The sequence below is a fragment of the Amorphotheca resinae genome (genome assembly GCF_003019875.1).
Source record: "Amorphotheca resinae ATCC 22711 unplaced genomic scaffold M430scaffold_1, whole genome shotgun sequence".
In the NCBI taxonomy this organism is placed as follows: Eukaryota; Fungi; Ascomycota; class Leotiomycetes; order Helotiales; family Amorphothecaceae; genus Amorphotheca; species Amorphotheca resinae.
The window spans coordinates 456775-475550 of record NW_020194471.1 but is presented as its reverse complement, the minus strand read 5'-3'; the positions used below and the strand labels follow the sequence as shown (position 1 = coordinate 475550).

Genomic DNA, 18776 nt, shown 5'->3' with positions numbered 1-18776 from the left:
GGGTTTGTTCCACGAGTTGATCAGGACAAGAGAGATCAATGCCAAAAGAGAAGCCATGCACAACGTCTGCAAGCACATATCTCATCCTGGCACCCCGTATCACCCTGAGGGGAGCTATGTCCGGTAACAGAGAACCCTATCGCATTGGGAAAAGAGGTCGATAATAGTAGCTTTACAGGACAACGCAACCACCACGTGAACGGCTCGATCGGCCCCCCTTCTTGGTCATGAGAGCTGCACGTGTGGCATGCTCGAAAACCTCACGGACACCCTCGTTGGTCTTTGCTGAACACTCGAGGTACTTGTGAGCGCCAATCTTCTTGCAAACCTCCTCACCCTGCATATGAATGTCAGTATCTGTATTGAAGGAGGCTGACCGCCTTGCTGTTTCATGACTCGTGGGTTCTTGGCCTGGATCTGAAGCCAGGAGCGATGCATTCTTACCTGCTCGGGAGTAACGGGCTTCTGGCTGGTCTTGTGAAGCTCCTCGATGGTCTTCTGGTCGTAACGCAGGTCCTTCTTGCAACCGACGAGGATGATGGGGAGACCGTTGCAGAAGTGAAGAACTTCGGAGATCCACTAAAATTGGGTACGTGTCAGACAGCTTCTTATCTCGCGCGTCGGATTTAAGAGGTATTGGGGGGATCATACCTTCTCCTGGACGTTATCGAGCGAGTCGGGGGAATCAACAGCAAAGCAGATCAGGATAACATGCGAATCGGGGTACGAGAGAGGCCTGAGACGGTCGTAATCTTCTTGGCCAGCCGTATCCCATAGAGCCAGCTCGACATGCTTTCCATCGACCTCGACATCGGCAACGTAGTTCTCGAAGACAGTGGGGACATAGACCTATGCGCTCCCGGTGATTAGTTTGGTATCCGATTCAAAAGCGAGGTTCCATCTCGCGGTTGCAGAGAAGTTATCGTGAGGCTGTCTGATGGGATGTTGTGGGATGGGATGCGGCGCCGGGTTTCGCATAATCATGATGGAAGGATAGGTTGGAGCCTTACCTCTGGGAATGTGCCCTTGGAGAAAACACTGCAGAACGGTTAGTTGAGCCCACATCTCTAGATAAGCCTCGCCGGGCAGAACGCAGCGATGATGGATGAGATGATGGATACTTACATCAACAAGCACGTCTTACCGCAGGCACCATCGCCTACAATGACAAGCTTTCGACGGATTTCCGCCATCTTGACAGAGGAGTGATGGGGGGGGAGGGGGGAGAAAGCGACTGGCTGAAGAAGAATGCTGGACGCTGAGGTATCTGAAGAAGCTCAGGCGAGAGAGTGTTGAAGATGAAGGGGGGGAAGGTCAAGAGGAGTTGGTTGTTGGGGAAGAAGAACGAGCAGAGAGACACAGAGGACGGGGAAGCACAGTAGGTCGTAGGTGGTAGTAGTGTTGCTGCCTGAGGCTTCCATAGTCCCCCGTCGCGGCGGGCGCTGTGGCGTTTCTTTTGTCTACAGGGAATGGCCGTATAAGGATATGTATGTACAGTGTACATCTACAGAGCTTCGTAATGATTGTGATTGTTGTTATCAAAAGGAATTTCAACCAGAGATAGGTCTCTTCCAGTTCCATCAACGCTCTCTCGACGGCATTCCAGTTGTCTCGTTTGAGTGCCTGTAGCTACGGTGTTGAGCAAGCATCAAGGGCAAGACACTGGCTACCTTACATACGTCTTGTAGATCAACTCCGCCCTTGCACAGCTGAGCAGTTGGATGTCACTGGCGGTCGACCGCTAGTATGCCGGTTGGATTCTTGTCAGCACCAGTAGCAAGTAGCAGCAGAGAACCAAGGACCCTCGACTCCACACGCGGATTGCATCTTCATATATCTTATACGACCATGTACATTTTGCACCGCTGTGATCAAATAGCACAACGACAATCCCCGGCCTGAATTGCGTACCCTCGATTCTAGATCTTCTTGTCTCGCCCCCCCCTTGACGAAAACCCCCCCCTGAAACTCCTATCAACTGATTCACTACGGACTTCGCAGGCGCAGTAATCCGGGGTCACGTGCTCCACTCCGCTAGCCTCAGAAAAAAAGCACCCGGCGAGGCCTTACCACCTACGGAGTCCCTATACCTCCCTCTCATCAATTGCCCTTCCCCCCAACCCCTCTGCGACCATGCAGAAGGTAATCCGGCGTACTATTCTGGCAGAGAAGCAGGCTGCCCGACGCCTCGCGAAACGAAAGGACAAGGCAACGAGAGAATGGGCCAAGATCACCCGGGAAGAAACAAACTTTGTCCGCAAGGATGAGAGCTCACAGATCAAGGCCGCCAGGCTAGCTCAGAGGGAGGATTGGGAATTGGGTCCGCTGGCGCCAAAGAGAGATGTCGGAGATGCTAAGGATACGTACGGAACCATCATCTCGCAGCGGACGAGAGGACAACCGCTGGATATTAGGAAGAGGGATGAGGTTTTGAAGGATGTCGGCGGACGGTACCTGAACATCGTTGCCGGTGATAGAGTGGTCTTGCTGGAAGGAAGGGATAAAGGAAAGATCGGGAAGATTACCTCGACGGATGCAAGGAGGGGAACTTGCACTGTTGAAGGGCTGAACATGGTGAGCAGTACTTGAACTTGTCCGAGTCGGCAAAATTAACATGTGCCTGCCAGGTCGATGTGGCAGTCCCTCAATGGATGATCACCGCCGAAGAAGCAGACAAACGCCCTGTCCGCTCCATCGAGCAACCTGTCCCCTTGACCTCCGTCCGCCTCGTCTATCCGCTCACCGATGCCGAAACTGGCGAGACCCGAGACGTAATCATCAAGAAGCTCGTCAACACCTCTTTCTACCACGATCGGGAGACAAAAGCTACATACTGGAAACGTGTAATCCCCGGACTGAACATCTCAATTCCCTGGCCGAAACAGACTCCCAAAGAACACAAAGACTACGACTGTGATACGCTGCGGTTGGATGTCGAAGTCCGCAGCTTTGTGCCGACATTGTTGAGACCCCCGATGCCGTCGACTGTTATTGACGAGTTGAGGAACAAATACTCGAAATTCAGAACTAGACATGACCCAGAGTACATAGAGGCGAAGATGCAGGAGGATCGTGAGAAGGAAGAAAAGAAGAAACAAGAAAAACTGATGAGAACACCTCTGCAGGACTTGAATAGAAAGGAAAGACGGAAGAAGAAGGCGAAGGGCAAAGGCAAGTTGACACCACAGATGTTGGAGAGAATCGGGCGGGTTATCGCCCAGAAGAAGCAACTGGCTCTCGACGCAGCTGGAGTGTCACAGGAGGGTGCCGCTGTCGCCGCTGTAGCATGATGTGTATAATATCTGGATTGGGCATGTACTGCATATGGGCATTGAAGGCGTTGCAAGATGCGTACGATACGCGCACCAGACTATCTCTTCTTGATTCGAGATCTGTATTGTATAAACTATTCCTATGTGCCTAGCAAAGTGAGCTTCTCAAATGCTGCGACGTGAGGTGGCTCTTTGCGTTTGCTCGCAGCCTCGATGCTTTCCTGGAGAACGGCATCTCCCCCAACAGGTCGGTATGCGTTCTCCTCGCCCGATACCTCAGCCTGCGGAGGCTCATTCGTGCCAAAGACCTCAGGGATGCAGGCCTGGCACATAGATACCACCTCGGCCAAACCCCCTTCAACAGCCCTAGCACGTTCCCACATTCCTCTCCTCACCAAACCAGTCACCAATCTGCCCACTTCTCCTCTCACACTCTCCACCCTCTCAATCAATCTCCCCACACTAGCAACCAGATACTCCTCCTCATACACACTGCCCTTCTTCCCTCTAGCTCTCTTCCTCTCTTCCCTCCGCCTGTTCTTACTCGTCGCTCTACTGACGCCTGTCCCCGCCGTCCCTATACTCTGCCCCTGACTTCCCTTCCCCGTATACCTAGTGAACAAACTCCGATTTGTACTCACCCTCGAGCTGGCCGCTACACTGACATCGTCCGGCACATCGCCATCACCTCCTCTCTCGCCCTCATAGAACGCCAACGGGTCAGCAAGAGCCTTGATGCGCAATTCCCGAATCCGCGGGACTTGTGCCAGGAGCTGGGCTTTGCACTCAGCTAGCAACTCTGTAGAAGACGCCAGGGCTTCAGCTAGACCGGGGTCGATCACGCTCTCGAGCAACTCGGGCTTCTGCTTCAAGGCTACGAGATGCATTGCGTCGGCGAAGAAATATCCTTTGCAGAAGGTTCTAGCTGCGTTCTCAATTGAGGAGAGGTAATCGAGCTGGATGGTGCCTGCGGCGAAGTAGTCTTTGCTTTCGATTAGGGCGTCGTAGAGAGAGGTTGCGAGGTCGATGAGGGGAGCGCCTGACAGGGGCGGGGTCTGAGAGAGTGCGCTGAAGAGTGTCTCGCGCCATTGGGATGGCCCAGAGGATAGATAACAGGATGTTGCCTTGACGTAATTGGAGAGCGATTCATAGGCCAGAGCGGCTTCTTTGAAGTTAGATTTGGATTCGAGATATTGGGCATATAGCTCGGTAAGTGTATCGTGCTGAGTCGGGTTATAACGGTAGAGCGCTAGAGCAGAATGGTAGAGAGAGTGTTTTTGGGTATATGCTACGACTTCGGAGAAGGCATCAAGGGCGTGGAGATGGCCCAAGGCTTTCGTATGCCGAGCGAGGAAGTCATCGATGCTGAATCGTCGGCGGAGCTCGGGCATTTCTTGCAATTTCTGCATGAATGGTAGATATTCTCTGGGGTCCTTTTGGGACTGCTGCGCTACGAGAAGGGCGAGATCAAGGTCGTACAGTCCGAGTGCATTCTCGTAGAGCTTGTTGACATCTGCAAGGAAGCAGATATGCTCTACAGCCTTATCAGCCATAGCACTATCCTCTTTCATCAGCTTGGCGACGACGAGCAATCCGTCCTCGAGTGCAGGTGGTGATTTGCACACATTCGCCGTGATAATATTTTGGAGGTTTGTAGCAGTTCGTGTTTTCAGTACGTCTAGAAAAGCATCGCAGATTCGATTGACCTTGGAGTTGGAGGTGTTGACGGGGTCGGCATTTTGTTGATTTGCACTATTCGTGCCATTGGGGTGGGGGACGCCACTTTCACGTCCTGGCAGAACCCTAGTTTCCTTATACATGGTCTGGGTAACATCTTCTTCCCTGAAGTAACACGTTAGTCTATAATATTGCGGCGAGATCTGCTCAACGTACCTAAGGGAGGAAAGGAACAGATCAATGTAGGTGATCTTCTTGACTTGATCTATGAACAGAGGCACATTTGCCAGAAACTGTTCGGGTGCGTGGTCATATAAGATATTCATATCAACTCTTTGAGTCCTACAATTCGTGAAGGCCTTCCTGTAATTCTTCTCCTTGATAAGCTTGCGTATACCGGCAACAACCATCGCACGGGGGTAGATAGTCTCAACATTGCCCCGAGGCATTTGCAACACGAGATTAGCAGATGTGGGCATGGCAGTAACAAGTCGAGCTCCACGCTCAATGCTGCGGCATCTCTCGTCTATCTCTGGATCATCTGGTGGGACCTCTAAACCTTTGGGGAGTCAGCATGGCATCAAGGGGCTCTGGAAGAAGCTCACATACTGTCAACATCCGTGATGTGTACAAATTTGATAAGATGACTTGTTGTCGTGAATATAAGATGGGCAGGCGTGACGAGGAAGGAGGTACAATTCTTGACCAGGAGACGTGTATTTGCATACAGGTGGCCATTTGCAGACATTCCAAACGCTATGTGAGAATCGTCACGTGGAGCTATCTCAACCCAGGGCAGGTTCATAGGAAATCTGCATTGGAGCTGTGAGTGGACTCCAGACCCAAGGCTGTACAAGCTTCCTGACATGTCCTGTACGAATGGTTGAATCAAACCACCCTCGTTAAAAGTCGATAATAACGAAATCGTCGAAGTAGGACTGTCCTGGAGCTTCTCCTCCATTCTACCTGAATCCTCATTGAAACCATATCGTCTGATGACAGAGTCACCTTTATACTGCTGCAACACCAGTATCTCGTTGTTTTGCGAAAAGGAAATCTGCTGGTAGAAACCCTCAGGAGACTCGGTTTTCTCGAAGGTGTAACGCCCATTCAACGTTGGAGGTGAACCGGACGCCGAGACATTTTTATATTCAAACAATGAAATGCCTTGTTGGTGTAAGACAGCGATTGATGAATCCCCATTGAAAGCAACATCTGCTGCATTTGAATTAACTGTAATCTCGTGTAATGCCATAGGAGGAGGTATGTTCGCTGCCATGAAAGGCGTCACTTTTATTGATTGGCCGTCTATCACAGCGACTAGTCCATGATCGTGTGGAGGTGTTGTTGAACCGCGAGCCGTCGTGAAGACATACTCCACAACATTGATAGAATCTGTAACATTAATTAGATTTGAACAAGCGTATGAGCTTAGTACTTACTCGATGCCGCAGTTACGAGCAGTAATGGCTTCTCCGGATGCCAGATTATGGGGTTACATGGTAACAAGGGAGCAGTGTTGGTTTTGATCTCTTGTTTAAGGTACCAGTGATAATTACCCATAGTCCACAATTGAGTACAATCAGACATTATAACCGCTAGGACTGTTGAATCCGAGTTCCACGAAAGTCTGATGTGTTGTTCAGAAAGGGCCATTTGCTCAGGGGTAAGTCGTAGGCTGAATTGACCATGGCGGAGGCCATTCCGCTCGAAGAAAACAACATCAACGCGATTTTCAAGGCGTTGGATCCCAGCTATGAGATTACCAGCGGGTCTCCAGCTGATAGTGCCCTCAAGTCCGTCGACAGGTTCACTGACACTGTCCAAGATACCCTCTCTGGAGTAGACTCGAATAATTCTCCTAGCTCCTCCCTCGATGGTCGATATAGCAAGATATGCTCCATCTCCTCTCCAAGAGATGCTGACTCTTGAATCATCGTTAGGACTGAGGACGCCCTCATCTATTTTTTCAGGCATGGTAGGATCTCGCAAGGCTTTGGCCCCTTTGCCTTTGAATTGGGTCTCCTTTTTACCCCAGCCGACGGAAACATGATTCGAGGCTTTTAAGTCCTCGGGAGTCATGGAGACATCTGTAATGCCTTCAAAGCTCCGACTCATGAACACCACTGTGTCCGCTTTCGTTGTAATTGCGAGCAGTTCCTCATCAGGTGACCATACCGCCGCTGTGATGCCAGCATCGACTGATCCCATGATCTCAATTCGATCCTCACCTGGCATGGGTTCCTCTCTCACAACGATAATATCGCCGCCAGCCAGAACGAGACATGCTGTCAGACTGTCTCCAAAATAATGGAGGCTGAGAACCTCATCACAGGACAGATCAGCGTTTGGGCATGGTGCATCCCATGATGCAAGAACTGTATGCTTCCTAAAGACGCAATTAATAAAAGTTTATAGAAGTAGAGATGGGTCGTACTGTGACTTTGATCTGGCATCAACCCGCACGAGCTCTATGAGAGCATCGTTCTCGGTTGGCCCAAGGGTACAGAGAACAGAGTCATTGGCGAGATCCCAAGTCGCCGCCGTCACAGATCTCTCCCGAAACTGGGTAGGAAGAGACCATCCATCGTATCGAACATTTCTGAGATTGCGCATCTTCACAGTCTTAGAGGATGTGCTCCGTACCTCAATATCATATTTTTGTTGGAGCCGTATCAAATCCTTGTCGATTTTCACGAGGAAATTTGTTCAAGCGATTTCTCGCTACTGCAAGAATACCGTACGCTAAAAGAGTAGACGCCTTTCCCCAGATTCCGTCCCCTCATCTCACCTCCATACCTACGTTCTCTCCCCATTCTCTGAAACAAAGAAGTCAATCATTTAGATATCATGGATGTAGCATATAATCAACACTCTCCACACTCTCGCCATAATAACCGCTCCTCACTGAATCTCAATCATCTTACTCTCGCCCCATTAACCTCTCGGCTTCCTCTATCAGATCATGACGCCGTTCCGGAAACTGGCTATCACGTATCATATATCGAGGGCCGGTCTGCGCCAACAACACCATCCATACTGTCCCGATCATCGTCGCGCGTGTCTCTTCAGAGGAATTCAAATGCAGGTCTCACAAAGAGCAAATCGAGCACCCAATTGCTGGCCAGTCGGCACCGGTCCGGCACTACAACACCTGGCGGAATAAACTTACGAAGAGGAGGCACAAGAGATGGCTTAGGCCATCTTACTGCTAAAAACCGGAGTGACGTGGATTGGCTTCTCCGAGCTGGTACGGCAATTGCATCTTCGACAAGAGAATCGAAAGGTCAGGCCTGGCTTGTTTCAAGAGCTAGTTCCACCAGTTTAACTGGACAACGGGATGAAGACGAAGAGGAATTGGAACGAGAACTTGCAAGGGATAGGGAACTGTCCAGCAGAAGGGGTAGTGCGGCCGGCGCTGATGCTGATGATGAGTATTCGCCCTTAACAGCAAGGAGGAGTTTGAGTTTTGAACCCGCTACCGGGACTGGGAGCCGTCCATTGAGCCGATTCGGTAGCCGGGTGAATAGTAGGAGAGGAAGCAGGGTTCAATTGGCCACCCCCCTAGCTGGAGAAAGGGAAGGGTATTTTGACCAGCACTACTTTTCTCAAGAGGAGTTCGTGGCTGAACCAGACTTTGTGGATGTTGAGGACGAAGGATTTGAAGACGAGAGAGAGGCAAAGGAGGATGAAGATCTCGTCAGGAAACTGGCCCGTGCAAGTAATCTCGGGCTGGGGGGTTGGGTCGGGAAAATGCTAGGATGGAGTTTGTTTGCTGTTGATGAAGATGGTGAAGAGACAGAGGCTGATATGTCGGATGGAAAGGCTGAGGATTCAGAACTTTCCTCGAGGGCCTCGAAAAGGAACCTTAATGACATTACGAATCCGCCTATCGAAGATCGAATGCCTCCTCTTAGAGATGACGATGCTGGGGGATGGCAAGATGCGGCATGGTTACTCAGCGTAGCATCGAAGGTGCTTCTGTGATGAGCAAGCAGTATCCTCTAACGGGTGCTGTATGATGTATATGTTTTTGGGGGATTGGACCTAGAATCAGTGCTTTTGCAATGCTAATACGAACCGGAATTATGAATTACCTTAATCTAACGAAGAAACCAAAAATGCACAGCTTTCTCTTCATATGTATTGCAATGATGCTACTACTCCTCCCGGTGTCGATATTCTCTGGATGGAGCTAATTTTGCGTACAAATATCAATATGAATGAAAAGTCCTTCTTCAAAGCCAATATCTTTTCAACGCCATTTGCACCACTAAAACACATTCGCAAACCCTTCCCAGGTTCAAGCATCAGTCTAGGCCTTGTTTTTCTTGGATTTCTTTGTCTTCTCCTGTGAAGCATCGCCACCGACAGTAGTTGCGTCAGCCAAAGAAGTCCTAGACTTCTTGGTTTTCAGCTTCTTCTCAGGGACATCAGCAGTTGATGTTGCGGGGGTTTCAGTAGCGGCAGCAGACTCGCTCTTCTTGCTCTTCTTCTCTTTCTTTTCCTTTTTCTCCGGTTTGCTTGGCTCTTCAATGGGAGCAGAAGAACTCTCACCAACCGCTTCCGTGTCTTTGATAGCCTTGGATTTCTTCTCCTTCTTCTCAGGTTTGCTTGACTCTTCCACAACTGGAGCAGCTTCGATGGCCTTCGTCTCATCCTCCTCTACGTTCAATACTAAGGCAGGCTCAGTCTTCTTCGCAACGTTCTGGGCAGACTTGATCTTCGGAGCATCAAACTCATAGCCAAGTTTCTTCATCTTCTCGGCCTTTTCTGCTCGCCTCTTTTCCTCCTTCTCAATACGCTTCTCCCATGTTGCCTCAGAAGCACCTTGCGCCAACTTTCGACCGGCTATCTTGTTCCATGGAATCTTCTTGAATCGCTTGTTGGCACCCTTGAACAAGTCTGCGGGAACCTGCTCATCTGGAATCAACTTGACCTTGAGGATATGGTTGAAGAGTAGGTAGTTGTCCATCGTCTTTGCAACGATATCAGCAACACTGGCGGACTCAAACTTGATAAAGGCATAATGCTTGCTAGCACCGGTCTTTCGGTTTCGAGATAGGCGGAGTTGCAGGATGTTTCCAAACTGCTCGAAGTACGCTCTCATTTCGTGTTCGTAAAAACCATGGGGTATGTGACCAACATATATCACTCCGGGCTTCTCGGGCTCTCCAGACTCTGCAGCGCGCTTGATGGCCTTCTTGTTTTTCTTGGACAATTCGGGGACCTTTGGAACTTCTTTGCCTTCAGGTAAACCTTCCTCTCTCTGGGCATCCTCTTCATCACCGTCACTCTCAAAGCCTTTCAGTAGGGCCACCGTCTGGTCATCGATTTCGGAATCGCTGTCGTCGTCGCTAGCTCCAGACTCCTCATCATCTTTGTTGTCCGAAGAGATATCTTTTGTGGGCTTTGATTCTTTGGCCTCCTTTGGCTTGGCCTCAGTCTTGTCCTTAGCGCCGTTGACTTTTGCCGCCGCACTCGTGGTATCTTTGGAGGCTTTTTGGGGCTTTGCAGCTACAGCTTCTGCAGTGTCCTTCTTTTCAGGCTTTGATGCGGGCTCGTCCGCGGTAACTGGCTTCGGTTTCTTGGTCTTCTTGACCGCAACAGGAGTAGCATCTTCAGTTGCTGTTGACCTTGTTAATATATGGGTAAAATAAGAGATGCTGAAGTGTCAATTACCCTTGCGCTTCTTTTCTGGAGCTTTTGCAGTCTCAGTTGTCAATTTCTTGACCTTTTTCAGCTGGGCCGCTTCTGCTTCAGGCACGGAGGCTGCGGTAAGATATTAGCACGGCTTTTGATTGCATAGTTGCTGAAACAGAAATAGAAGACCAGGAAGCATACCCTTGCGCTTCTTAGACTGGACTTCTTTGGCCATTGTGGTAGAAATCAGTTGGGATATGCAATTGAATTTTGCGAGGTTGGAGTTTTTGACCAAGAACTTTTTTGCAAGCGGGCGAAGAATTGCCAGGCCTCACCGCTTTCAATTTGGCCCGCACTACGGAGTATACAGCTTAGCCGAGATTGGTGAGGACGAGCTACGAACCACAACCTACCTACGATCAGAGATTCCATCTTATTATTGTTGCTCGAACTGTCTGAGGTTCATGTTTCTTTCTTGTCGATGACTTAGGCCCGTTGTCACCTGTTCTTTCAAATTTGAGTTCATTTCCATGCGTACTTCTAATTCCTCGTTTCACTCTTCAGCATTAAGTCCCGTGCATTGCCTGGACATGATGGCTACCTTAGTTTCTTTCTTGTCCCGGCCAAGTAATTGAAGAAAGTAACGTATCTCTTTTTGAATTAACTGTGGGCAGCAACCGAAAATCTGATAGTTGGTGGAAAGCACCAATGTGAGTCAATGTATATGGTTGGGAAGAGTGTCTCGAAGACGAAGAATCAAAAACTGGCAGGGGAGTTGTCAGAACTGACAGAACGGTTGGATGGCTTTACAATCTGAGGGACGAGTACTTTTGCGATCATCTATGTTAAGGGATTTCTCATGGCCGGAATCGTTAATGGAGTAAGGTACCTTACATAGGTAGGTATGCTTGCTGTCTTCACTTTCCGAACGATGGGTTTAGTTGTAGATATGCGGAGTAGAGATACCTTTGACAGTTGTACCGCTGAACCCTTCCAAGCGCTGGTACTAGACCAATAACTCTACTAGATCTTAGATAAGGTCTTTACTTTCCATAGACAAGTCATTTTGAATTATGCCGCTTCGAATCCACTAGGTAGGTAAGGTAGGTAGAAACCGTCTTCTTCACATTGATACGAGTCACGTGACACTAAATAAAACTTGCTGTTGGGAGAGCCATGACGATATGAGGAGTTGGACGGGAATAAGAATGATTAGTTTTGTCCTGTTAGATGGGAAAAAGAGGAGATGGGCTGAGAGATCATGATATGTTGCCTGCACATGACTTGGAAGCCTCCCAGAATTTCGCTTGCCTCCCCAATCTTGCATTTCAGCAACCGCCAACCCTCGTCCAACAATGGCCTCCAACGATATGTCACATACAGAGATATGGGATGATTCTCTCCTCGTTGACTCTTGGAATGAGGCTCTGGAGGAATATAAGGTAAATGCATCGAATACATCATCTGGACCCTAGCTAATATTCAGAAAGTACTATCATAGCATACATGCTCGAGGCGAAAAGGTCGAAGATGTACTGAAGGAAGCCGAGAACCAGAGTGATAGAGAGTTAGTCCCGCATCCCTCAAGTGGAGCAGAAAGCTGATCTTCTTAGTCGTGAGGAGGCGGAGCATGAGGAAGGGGAGGCCAGTGACCAGCAGGTCCCTGATCCGCATGCCAAGAAGAGCTTATCTGGAGGAACGGCTGATCCTACTGCAGTTCCACCTGATGATGGGCCTCGAGTGAGTACCTACTGTTCAGAGATCTTGGAAATTCTCCTTCGCGGCACTGAACCTTATCTTTCTTTAGGTTGAGAACAGTCGGCATGCCGTCTCAAATCAAGCGTCTGATAGTGTGCCACCAAAGGGCCCAGCACTGCCAAAACATCTTATCGGTCAAGGTGAGACAAACGGAAGCTTCAAGATGTCCCTGGATCATGGGCTAATGTGGGCCTTGATGGATACAGTGCATGACGAGAGCTTGAAGAATTTGCTAATGTCGTGGTACTACGCTGGCTATTACACCGGTCTCTACGAGGGCCAGCAACAAGGAGCGGCTAGCAAGCAAGCATGATGCATGAGGAGATAGAACCGCCATGTTTGACTCTAACCGTAAATCTGTCACAGAGATAGTTTTGGCCATCTGATAATGGGCCTCCCGAGCGCACGTCCGAGCTGCTGCGGCACTGCAATACCTTGTTTGGCAGTGCCAAAAGCACGTGGTACCTCCGGACCACAGGAAACAGAACACTGAACAAAAGCCGTACCGTTTCCAGGTCAGACTGTGAGGCTACGTATAGTACTCGGCCTCCATTTTGCTCTCTATCTGGTCGTACGCTGCCTTCGGTAGCCGATGAAGATACCTACGTTTTCATCGCAATAAGAAATATTTGAACCCGTCATTGAACTAGAAGGGTCTGTGTGAAGTAAAATTCGCAAGGAAGCTACATATCCTCGGTGCTCAGGCCTCTTCCTCGTTCTCCAACGCCTCAAACGGCTGTCGTCCTCGCCGGTTAGATGAGATCTCAGCAACATGATGCTCTCCGAATAGCGTCCAGCCTCTCCCGTCACGAGCAGATCATCCAAACCCCCTCCCGAGACGTAGCGCCGTCGTGTCCCCATGTCCTCGGTGACCATGATTTTCTGGGTGAGACGGTTCTGGCACGGCTCTTCAAACAAGCAACGTCGAGAACTGTCGCTTGTCAAACACATCGACCACAGCACGCCCCGTGCTCCAGCATTCCCAGGATAAGCGAATCCGTAGAATCCCCCGCGCCCTGCACCCCGGGTAGAATGCGACGCCTCGCAAGAATAACACCAGACGAGGAGTTCCTCAAGCCCATATTGAAGCTGTTTCATGGTTTCACACCAGGACTGTCTGCTGTAGATACCATGAGGGATTGTCGACCAGGCCTTACGTCTAATTTCATGCTTCATTTAATACCCTATGTTCCCCAAGTCCACATTTCTCTTCTCATCCCCTTCGTCTATCTTGCCGCGCACATCTTCACCTTCATTCTCTTCAGTTGTGCTTTTGTCTCTTTACCATCTCGAGCAGGCCCTCGCTATATTCTCCACGCTTCAGTTTTACGATCTTTACCGCCAAGCCGTCTTAAGATATCTCTGCTAGTCTAGCTATACCGCAGTGCGGCCGTCGTCCCCGTCATTTCCATACGATACCTATTCCAATTCTCTAATATATAGATCACCATGAGATTCTCTGCTGTTGCCACACTCTGTGCTGCGCCATTGGCGTTGGCCGGTACTCTCCAAGCAGACCTGGTTGAGCGAGGAGCAGTGGAACTAGAAACCGGTATCTCTATCAGCAATGGAAAGGGAGGAAACAGCAAGTCTTCCGGCTCATCTGTGGACGAGATCATTGTCATCTGGGTCAACGAGGGAGGTGGAGCAGCTACGTCGACTGTGACCAACACAGTGACCGTCACGGATGCTTCGGGCACATCCGCAGCCAAAGCAACACATAGTGTGAGTCTTTTGGGATAAGAAAGAGGCGTGTACTGACTTCAAGAAGGTCACCGTCGGTGGTACTGCCGGTCTCGTTTATACCCCGGACACCATCGAGGCTGCAGTTGGGGATATGGTCATCTTCACGTTCGAATCGGCAAATCATACGGTCACACAATCTGCTTTCAACACACCTTGCGAGAAGCTTGCCGGTGGTGTAGATTCCGGCTTTATTCCCAACATCAACAACTCGGTCTCACCACCGCCGCAAATGGCCATGCAAGTCACTGTGGCCACTCCAATCTGTAAGAATCCTACTTCGCCCACAAGGTCACCAGCTAACACTCGATAGGGTTCTACTGCAAACAAAAGGGCCACTGCGGAAAGGGAATGACCTTCTCGATCAACCCCACGGCGAATAAAACCCAGGCCATGTTCCAGCAAATGGCCATTGCCCAAAATGGAACTGGGTCCGCATCTGCCATTACTGGAGGATCAACAAGTTCAGTCGCTGCCCCACCCCCAGCAGTTACTTCTTCCGCCGCAAGCTCCAGCTCTGGATCAATGTCTTCTGGATCCAGCTCTGGATCTATGGTCTCAGGTTCAGGCACCCTCAACGGTGCTGGTGCTTGCGAATGCTCCTGCCTTTGCGGTACGGCCGCATTCCCAAACGCTGCTGTCCAAGGTGTTGGTGCATTTGGCGGCATGTCAGGTTAGTGTTTTCCATGCTATAAACCCCAACCTTCCTGACATAAAGACAGGTGCGATGCCAATGGCTGCTCTCGAGTCCTAAAGCCTCTAGTGGCAAGTGGTATCTCTTTTGTAAAGTAGCACCAGGCATGAGTGTCGCCGTTGAGAGGCTTGACACCGGAATTTCGCTGCCTGTGAGGTATATATGACTGGATCGTATTGGGGATGCGCTTTAATAGTCGAATGGACACCGTTATCGCATACGGTTCTGGCGTTTTTAATTTTCTTTTCTTGCACTGGCTTAGATAGACAGCAAAAATATCCATCAATGTTTGCATGCTCTCAAATATTGTCTGAGCCCAGTGGTGTCATCGAAACTCCAATATGATAAATCAGAATCTAGGTGAAAGATACCCTGACCCTTGTACTTGGAAAATAAGCATAAGAGTATCTTTACTTAACTGATCCGTGAGCGAGAACTCTGCGAATGCTTGCTGACCGGGTTCCGGCGCATAAGAGCCCGGCTGTCGGGATGCCTCTTCGAATTCGCATCAACACTGTCTCCACCTGGTGCAAATTTGCATTCCCTTTACTGCCATAAAACAGATTTTGGCAAGAATCCCTACCGATCCAGATCAAACCCTGTCTTTGCTTGAGATACCCCGGACATGAAGATTGAGAAGACTTGATATGCAATGTAGTTTCATGGTTTGGAGATCTTCAGAAATAAGGGGCAGTACGAAATAGGTAGACTGACAGAGGATGATAGAAGTAAGCACACCGTACTTTGATTTAGCATAATTTGGTGAAGGAGGCTAACATGCTATCGACTCTTGGGTCATAAACAGCCTAGAACTGAAAATGGTACTGACCACCTTACTCCAATGCTAGGCACTTATTTGGTAGTGTAGGATATAGTCATAGAGATTCATTTGTAGGGAGAAGCGCACTACGCTGACCTAAAGGCCTAGATAGATGCAGCGAGCTGCATTTACCCAAGGGAAGTAGTGTACGCACATATACAGCCCACTTGACTCCTCCGGGACATATGACATATCAACATAGTAAATGACAAGAGATGTAAATTTGTAGGATATCAATTGGAAAACGACCCATTCTAAACACCTTATAACCACGCTACCTATGCTCGTATTCATCGTTAACCTTGACCGAAAACTCCGTCGCTGCTTGGCATTCCGTCTCGTTACTCGTTGGAGTCTTCGGTGTGGTGTCGATATCATCTATTTCTTCTTCGCTGCAAGAGCTTCAGCAGCCTTCTTCGCATCAGCTAGAATTTTGTCAGCATGACTAGCTCATGGAGGACAAGGCAGCCCAGTTCCGTAGACATACCGGCAGCCTGCTTCTCTCTCATCCTTTGAGCAACCCTCTCCTTCTCGCGCTGCATCTCAGGGCCGGACATGGTGTTGGCTTTCTTCTGCAAACGTCGATGGCCATTAGCACAACTTCTGGAAGGCTCCCACAGCAGCCGGCTCTAATGGGCTTTACTAACCTGCTCAGCCAGTTTCTTCTGAGTCGCCTCACGAGCTTTGTCCCTCTGGTTTCCCCTAGCCATCTTGAATGATTGCGAAGCGTGCGCGATTCTTTGGATGAGATTCGGAAGAGTTCTTTGCCTGCGTGGCCAGTCTTTTGCTTCGAGGCTGAAAAAGATCATATGTGCCAAAAATAGATAGAAGAGGCTAGATGTCTGTTGTCCCGCCGAGCCGTTGGAGCCTGAGGCAGAAAGTTGAGTATGGCAGATACATCCTCCTCTTGAAACAGCCCCCCCCGGGAATTCAAAACGGTCCGTAACTCGAAACATCTTTTACAATTCAAGGTAGGTTCTTCATGAGTTCACGGTCACCAATGGTGGAAGACAGCTCGGCCAATGATTGTGCTTGTATATCTCGTGCAATACCACGTTGAGCAGTCCTCGCACAGTTCTACCTGGCAGCCCGGAGCGGAATATCATAGGGGACAACGGACTTGAAAGTTGAAACGAAAGGTTTTAAGCGCCTTCGCCCAATCGCCTATCTACATTTTTTGACTGCAAAACATCGAGACATGCATCATCCAGAAGTAGAGCCCTGCCTTGCAAGCGCCCGTTACAGATCTGATAGGGGTTGAAGAGATGATCTGGTTCCGGATGATAGTTATCGCCCAAGTCTTCATCCGCGCGGGGACCTGAGCAGTACCAGATGTCCGGCGTACCCAGATAGCCCCCAGAATATGAGCCTCGAGTAGTTCCAGGCGGCATTGAGTTATTTTCGCGCGACTGCAATTGTTGTCCCCTCAGAACCCCTTCTTCCCCTTCCGTCAGGTCAAAGACAATCCTTTGATAGGAATACGATTGGATCAGCGTGCAGCTCTGAAAGAACAAGACTCACACTAAGTTTGAAGAACAAAGAAGTATTCACTGCACGGTGGTTTAATATAGATGGTCACAATTCGGCCTCGGAAACGAGTGCGTCTTATTGTCCTTATTCTTATACTTCCCATTGTCCCTTTACTCCGTTCATTGTGATTTCACACGACAATGAGGTTTGGACAACCTCAATAACAGTGTACTGTCTATATAATCATTTCGCTTCGATCTTTCTCTTCTATTCTAATAATCTTCATAAAATTTCCATCTACACTATTTTTCAAAGCACTTCAAACTTCATCGAATCGACTTCGAGTTACTTCTACTGCAGGCAGTCCAATCACCCCACACACAATAACTTTTTGTAAGTCTTCTAGGCTCCCAAGAACTTGAAGCAACTTACTTACAAGCTCCTAGTTTCAAAGCTTCGTTCAATACACCATGAAAATGTTCAACATGAAGCCAGATTCCAAACTGCGTGGCCCAGGCTACATCATCTTGAACGTCCTTCGAGTACTCAATATAATCTCCCTCATCACAGTTGTGATAGCAAGTTGGGTTATGCTCGTCAGAACCGTTCAGACCTCAAATGTATGGACTCCCTAATCCAATCTCTCACATCACCTGTACATTGCTAACAAGTTTGTAGTTCTTCTTCTTTGATGGGGTATCCCACTTCATCACCAGTACGATAGGAATTTTCCTCATCGTCTCCGAGCTCAACCTCTTCAAATCGTACTATGCGCGCAACTGGCCACTGCTCTCCATTAATTCCGGCTTTGTCTTTCTTGGAATGGCTATGATCGTCCTGGGCTTCAATATTCTGGGCAATTTGAACAAAAGTGCTACGAGCGTTCAGAGCTTAGGATTACCATTGTGGCGCATCGTCATCGCTTCAGGTATCCTATCATCCCTGATGGGTCTGTTCAATATCATTGCCGTGAGTAATCTCTCCCCTTTACCCAAGTCATTTGCTAACAATTATCTAGACCTTCGTATTCTGTGACTCCAAACAAGGAATCACTGGTCGCCAAGTCCGAAGTCACGGTGCAGCAATACCCACAGAACCACGCACCAAGACCTTCAGTTTGTCCAGCGGCTCCCGTCGTGCAGCATCCCCTGTGCTCCCTACATACAACAGCACTAGCGAGGAGCGACGAAAGTCGAGATTTGGCCTGAAGTTTCCTATCCGGCTGTCGCATATCTCTAAGCCAGTTTCAAATGACCCAGAGCAGTTTCAGAAGTGGGAATCGAGAAGCTCGCCAGTTGTGCCAGATATCCAACGCCCACCAACTGCTTTACACCCATATCACAACGCAGGCACGATAGCGCATGAATATCCAGCGTCATCAAGATACAGCGAAGTGAGCAACTTAACGCGGTTTTAGAAAACTGGAATCTGTGTAGAGCAAGTGAGCATGATACTGCGTTTAGAGGTTTCATTTTAAATACCCCCTCCTTACGAAGCATGTCGGACGGTTAAGGAGTTCAGGCACACGGATGGCGTTCAGGCACGAGGATGGGTTCAGGTGAATGGAAAGCATAGCTTTTTTTTTTTTGTCTATAGCACCGCAATGAGAATCGGACAGATCACAACAATAAATCTCTAGAACGCATAATGATAAAAGACGTGATCCATTAATACCTAGAGTATATACGGTATAGGTAGG

The 18776-nt window shown here is 49.1% G+C and overlaps 9 protein-coding genes across 9 annotated transcripts; 5 read left to right on the top strand and 4 right to left on the bottom strand.

The window, feature by feature from the left end:
- Positions 1-217: 217 nt before the first annotated feature.
- M430DRAFT_82619 (hypothetical protein) lies at positions 218-1193 on the bottom strand (the record flags this gene model as incomplete). The annotated part of the gene is made up of 5 exons (XM_024869605.1): positions 218-337; positions 445-579; positions 652-849; positions 1011-1038; positions 1126-1193. Coding segments are annotated over 5 exons (549 nt in total), but the record flags the coding sequence as incomplete, so codon positions are not given.
- Positions 1194-1950: 757 nt separating this feature from the next.
- M430DRAFT_111726 (hypothetical protein) lies at positions 1951-3758 on the top strand. The gene is made up of 2 exons (XM_024861448.1): positions 1951-2574; positions 2628-3758. Exons 1-2 carry the CDS (start codon positions 2134-2136, stop codon positions 3288-3290), a joined length of 1104 nt encoding a protein of 367 aa, XP_024724728.1. The 5' UTR covers positions 1951-2133; the 3' UTR covers positions 3291-3758.
- On the bottom strand, positions 3506-7623 carry M430DRAFT_150993 (hypothetical protein). Its single transcript, XM_024863180.1, has 6 exons — positions 7387-7623; positions 6392-7338; positions 5559-6344; positions 5166-5508; positions 3835-5114; positions 3506-3806 (listed from the first exon to the last, which is right to left on the bottom strand). The coding sequence occupies exons 1-6, from the start codon at positions 7563-7565 to the stop codon at positions 3721-3723; spliced, it is 3621 nt and encodes a 1206-aa protein (XP_024724727.1). The 5' UTR covers positions 7566-7623; the 3' UTR covers positions 3506-3720.
- A 176-nt stretch (positions 7624-7799) lies between these two features.
- M430DRAFT_14493 (hypothetical protein) lies at positions 7800-8936 on the top strand (the record flags this gene model as incomplete). Its single annotated transcript, XM_024862917.1, has 1 exon — positions 7800-8936. The coding sequence occupies one exon, from the start codon at positions 7800-7802 to the stop codon at positions 8934-8936; it is 1137 nt and encodes a 378-aa protein (XP_024724726.1).
- Positions 8937-9073: 137 nt separating this feature from the next.
- On the bottom strand, positions 9074-10854 carry M430DRAFT_130474 (hypothetical protein). Its single transcript, XM_024862143.1, has 3 exons — positions 10794-10854; positions 10632-10721; positions 9074-10577 (listed from the first exon to the last, which is right to left on the bottom strand). Exons 1-3 carry the CDS (start codon positions 10825-10827, stop codon positions 9265-9267), a joined length of 1437 nt encoding a protein of 478 aa, XP_024724725.1. The 5' UTR covers positions 10828-10854; the 3' UTR covers positions 9074-9264.
- Positions 10855-11934: 1080 nt separating this feature from the next.
- Positions 11935-12939, top strand: M430DRAFT_38003 (hypothetical protein). The gene is made up of 5 exons (XM_024867208.1): positions 11935-12034; positions 12083-12159; positions 12206-12332; positions 12400-12490; positions 12557-12939. The coding sequence occupies exons 1-5, from the start codon at positions 11948-11950 to the stop codon at positions 12661-12663; spliced, it is 489 nt and encodes a 162-aa protein (XP_024724724.1). The 5' UTR covers positions 11935-11947; the 3' UTR covers positions 12664-12939.
- A 465-nt stretch (positions 12940-13404) lies between these two features.
- On the top strand, positions 13405-15087 carry M430DRAFT_130471 (hypothetical protein). Its single transcript, XM_024862142.1, has 4 exons — positions 13405-14075; positions 14122-14359; positions 14407-14766; positions 14816-15087. The coding sequence occupies exons 1-4, from the start codon at positions 13800-13802 to the stop codon at positions 14845-14847; spliced, it is 906 nt and encodes a 301-aa protein (XP_024724723.1). The 5' UTR covers positions 13405-13799; the 3' UTR covers positions 14848-15087.
- An 855-nt stretch (positions 15088-15942) lies between these two features.
- On the bottom strand, positions 15943-16407 carry M430DRAFT_32030 (hypothetical protein). Its single transcript, XM_024866094.1, has 3 exons — positions 16255-16407; positions 16095-16179; positions 15943-16032 (listed from the first exon to the last, which is right to left on the bottom strand). Exons 1-3 carry the CDS (start codon positions 16315-16317, stop codon positions 15986-15988), a joined length of 195 nt encoding a protein of 64 aa, XP_024724722.1. The 5' UTR covers positions 16318-16407; the 3' UTR covers positions 15943-15985.
- Positions 16408-17562: 1155 nt separating this feature from the next.
- On the top strand, positions 17563-18691 carry M430DRAFT_38000 (hypothetical protein; the record flags this gene model as incomplete). Its single annotated transcript, XM_024867207.1, has 3 exons — positions 17563-17697; positions 17756-18046; positions 18096-18691. 3 exons carry the CDS (start codon positions 17563-17565, stop codon positions 18492-18494), a joined length of 825 nt encoding a protein of 274 aa, XP_024724721.1. The 3' UTR covers positions 18495-18691.
- Positions 18692-18776: the final 85 nt, after the last annotated feature.

Coding starts and splice junctions, on each gene's coding strand:
- M430DRAFT_111726 (XM_024861448.1), top strand. CDS start 2,134: ATGCAGAAGGTAATCCGGCGTACTATTCTGGCAGAGAAGCAGGCTGCC. Junction 2,575..2,627: donor CTGTTGAAGGGCTGAACATG/GTGAGCAGTACT, acceptor TGTGCCTGCCAG/GTCGATGTGGCAGTCCCTCA.
- M430DRAFT_150993 (XM_024863180.1), bottom strand. CDS start 7,565: ATGCGCAATCTCAGAAATGTTCGATACGATGGATGGTCTCTTCCTACC. Junction 5,115..5,165: donor CTGTTCCTTTCCTCCCTTAG/GTACGTTGAGCA, acceptor GTGTTACTTCAG/GGAAGAAGATGTTACCCAGA. Junction 3,807..3,834: donor TATAGGGACGGCGGGGACAG/GCGTCAGTAGAG, acceptor GAGTAAGAACAG/GCGGAGGGAAGAGAGGAAGA.
- M430DRAFT_130474 (XM_024862143.1), bottom strand. CDS start 10,827: ATGGCCAAAGAAGTCCAGTCTAAGAAGCGCAAGG. Junction 10,722..10,793: donor CCAGTCTAAGAAGCGCAAGG/GTATGCTTCCTG, acceptor ATCTTACCGCAG/CCTCCGTGCCTGAAGCAGAA. Junction 10,578..10,631: donor TCCAGAAAAGAAGCGCAAGG/GTAATTGACACT, acceptor CAAGGTCAACAG/CAACTGAAGATGCTACTCCT.
- M430DRAFT_38003 (XM_024867208.1), top strand. CDS start 11,948: ATGGCCTCCAACGATATGTCACATACAGAGATATGGGATGATTCTCTC. Junction 12,035..12,082: donor AGGCTCTGGAGGAATATAAG/GTAAATGCATCG, acceptor ATATTCAGAAAG/TACTATCATAGCATACATGC. Junction 12,333..12,399: donor CACCTGATGATGGGCCTCGA/GTGAGTACCTAC, acceptor ATCTTTCTTTAG/GTTGAGAACAGTCGGCATGC.
- M430DRAFT_130471 (XM_024862142.1), top strand. CDS start 13,800: ATGAGATTCTCTGCTGTTGCCACACTCTGTGCTGCGCCATTGGCGTTG. Junction 14,076..14,121: donor CAGCCAAAGCAACACATAGT/GTGAGTCTTTTG, acceptor GACTTCAAGAAG/GTCACCGTCGGTGGTACTGC. Junction 14,767..14,815: donor TGCATTTGGCGGCATGTCAG/GTTAGTGTTTTC, acceptor ACATAAAGACAG/GTGCGATGCCAATGGCTGCT.
- M430DRAFT_32030 (XM_024866094.1), bottom strand. CDS start 16,317: ATGGCTAGGGGAAACCAGAGGGACAAAGCTCGTGAGGCGACTCAGAAG. Junction 16,180..16,254: donor AGAAGAAACTGGCTGAGCAG/GTTAGTAAAGCC, acceptor CGACGTTTGCAG/AAGAAAGCCAACACCATGTC. Junction 16,033..16,094: donor GAGAGAGAAGCAGGCTGCCG/GTATGTCTACGG, acceptor ACAAAATTCTAG/CTGATGCGAAGAAGGCTGCT.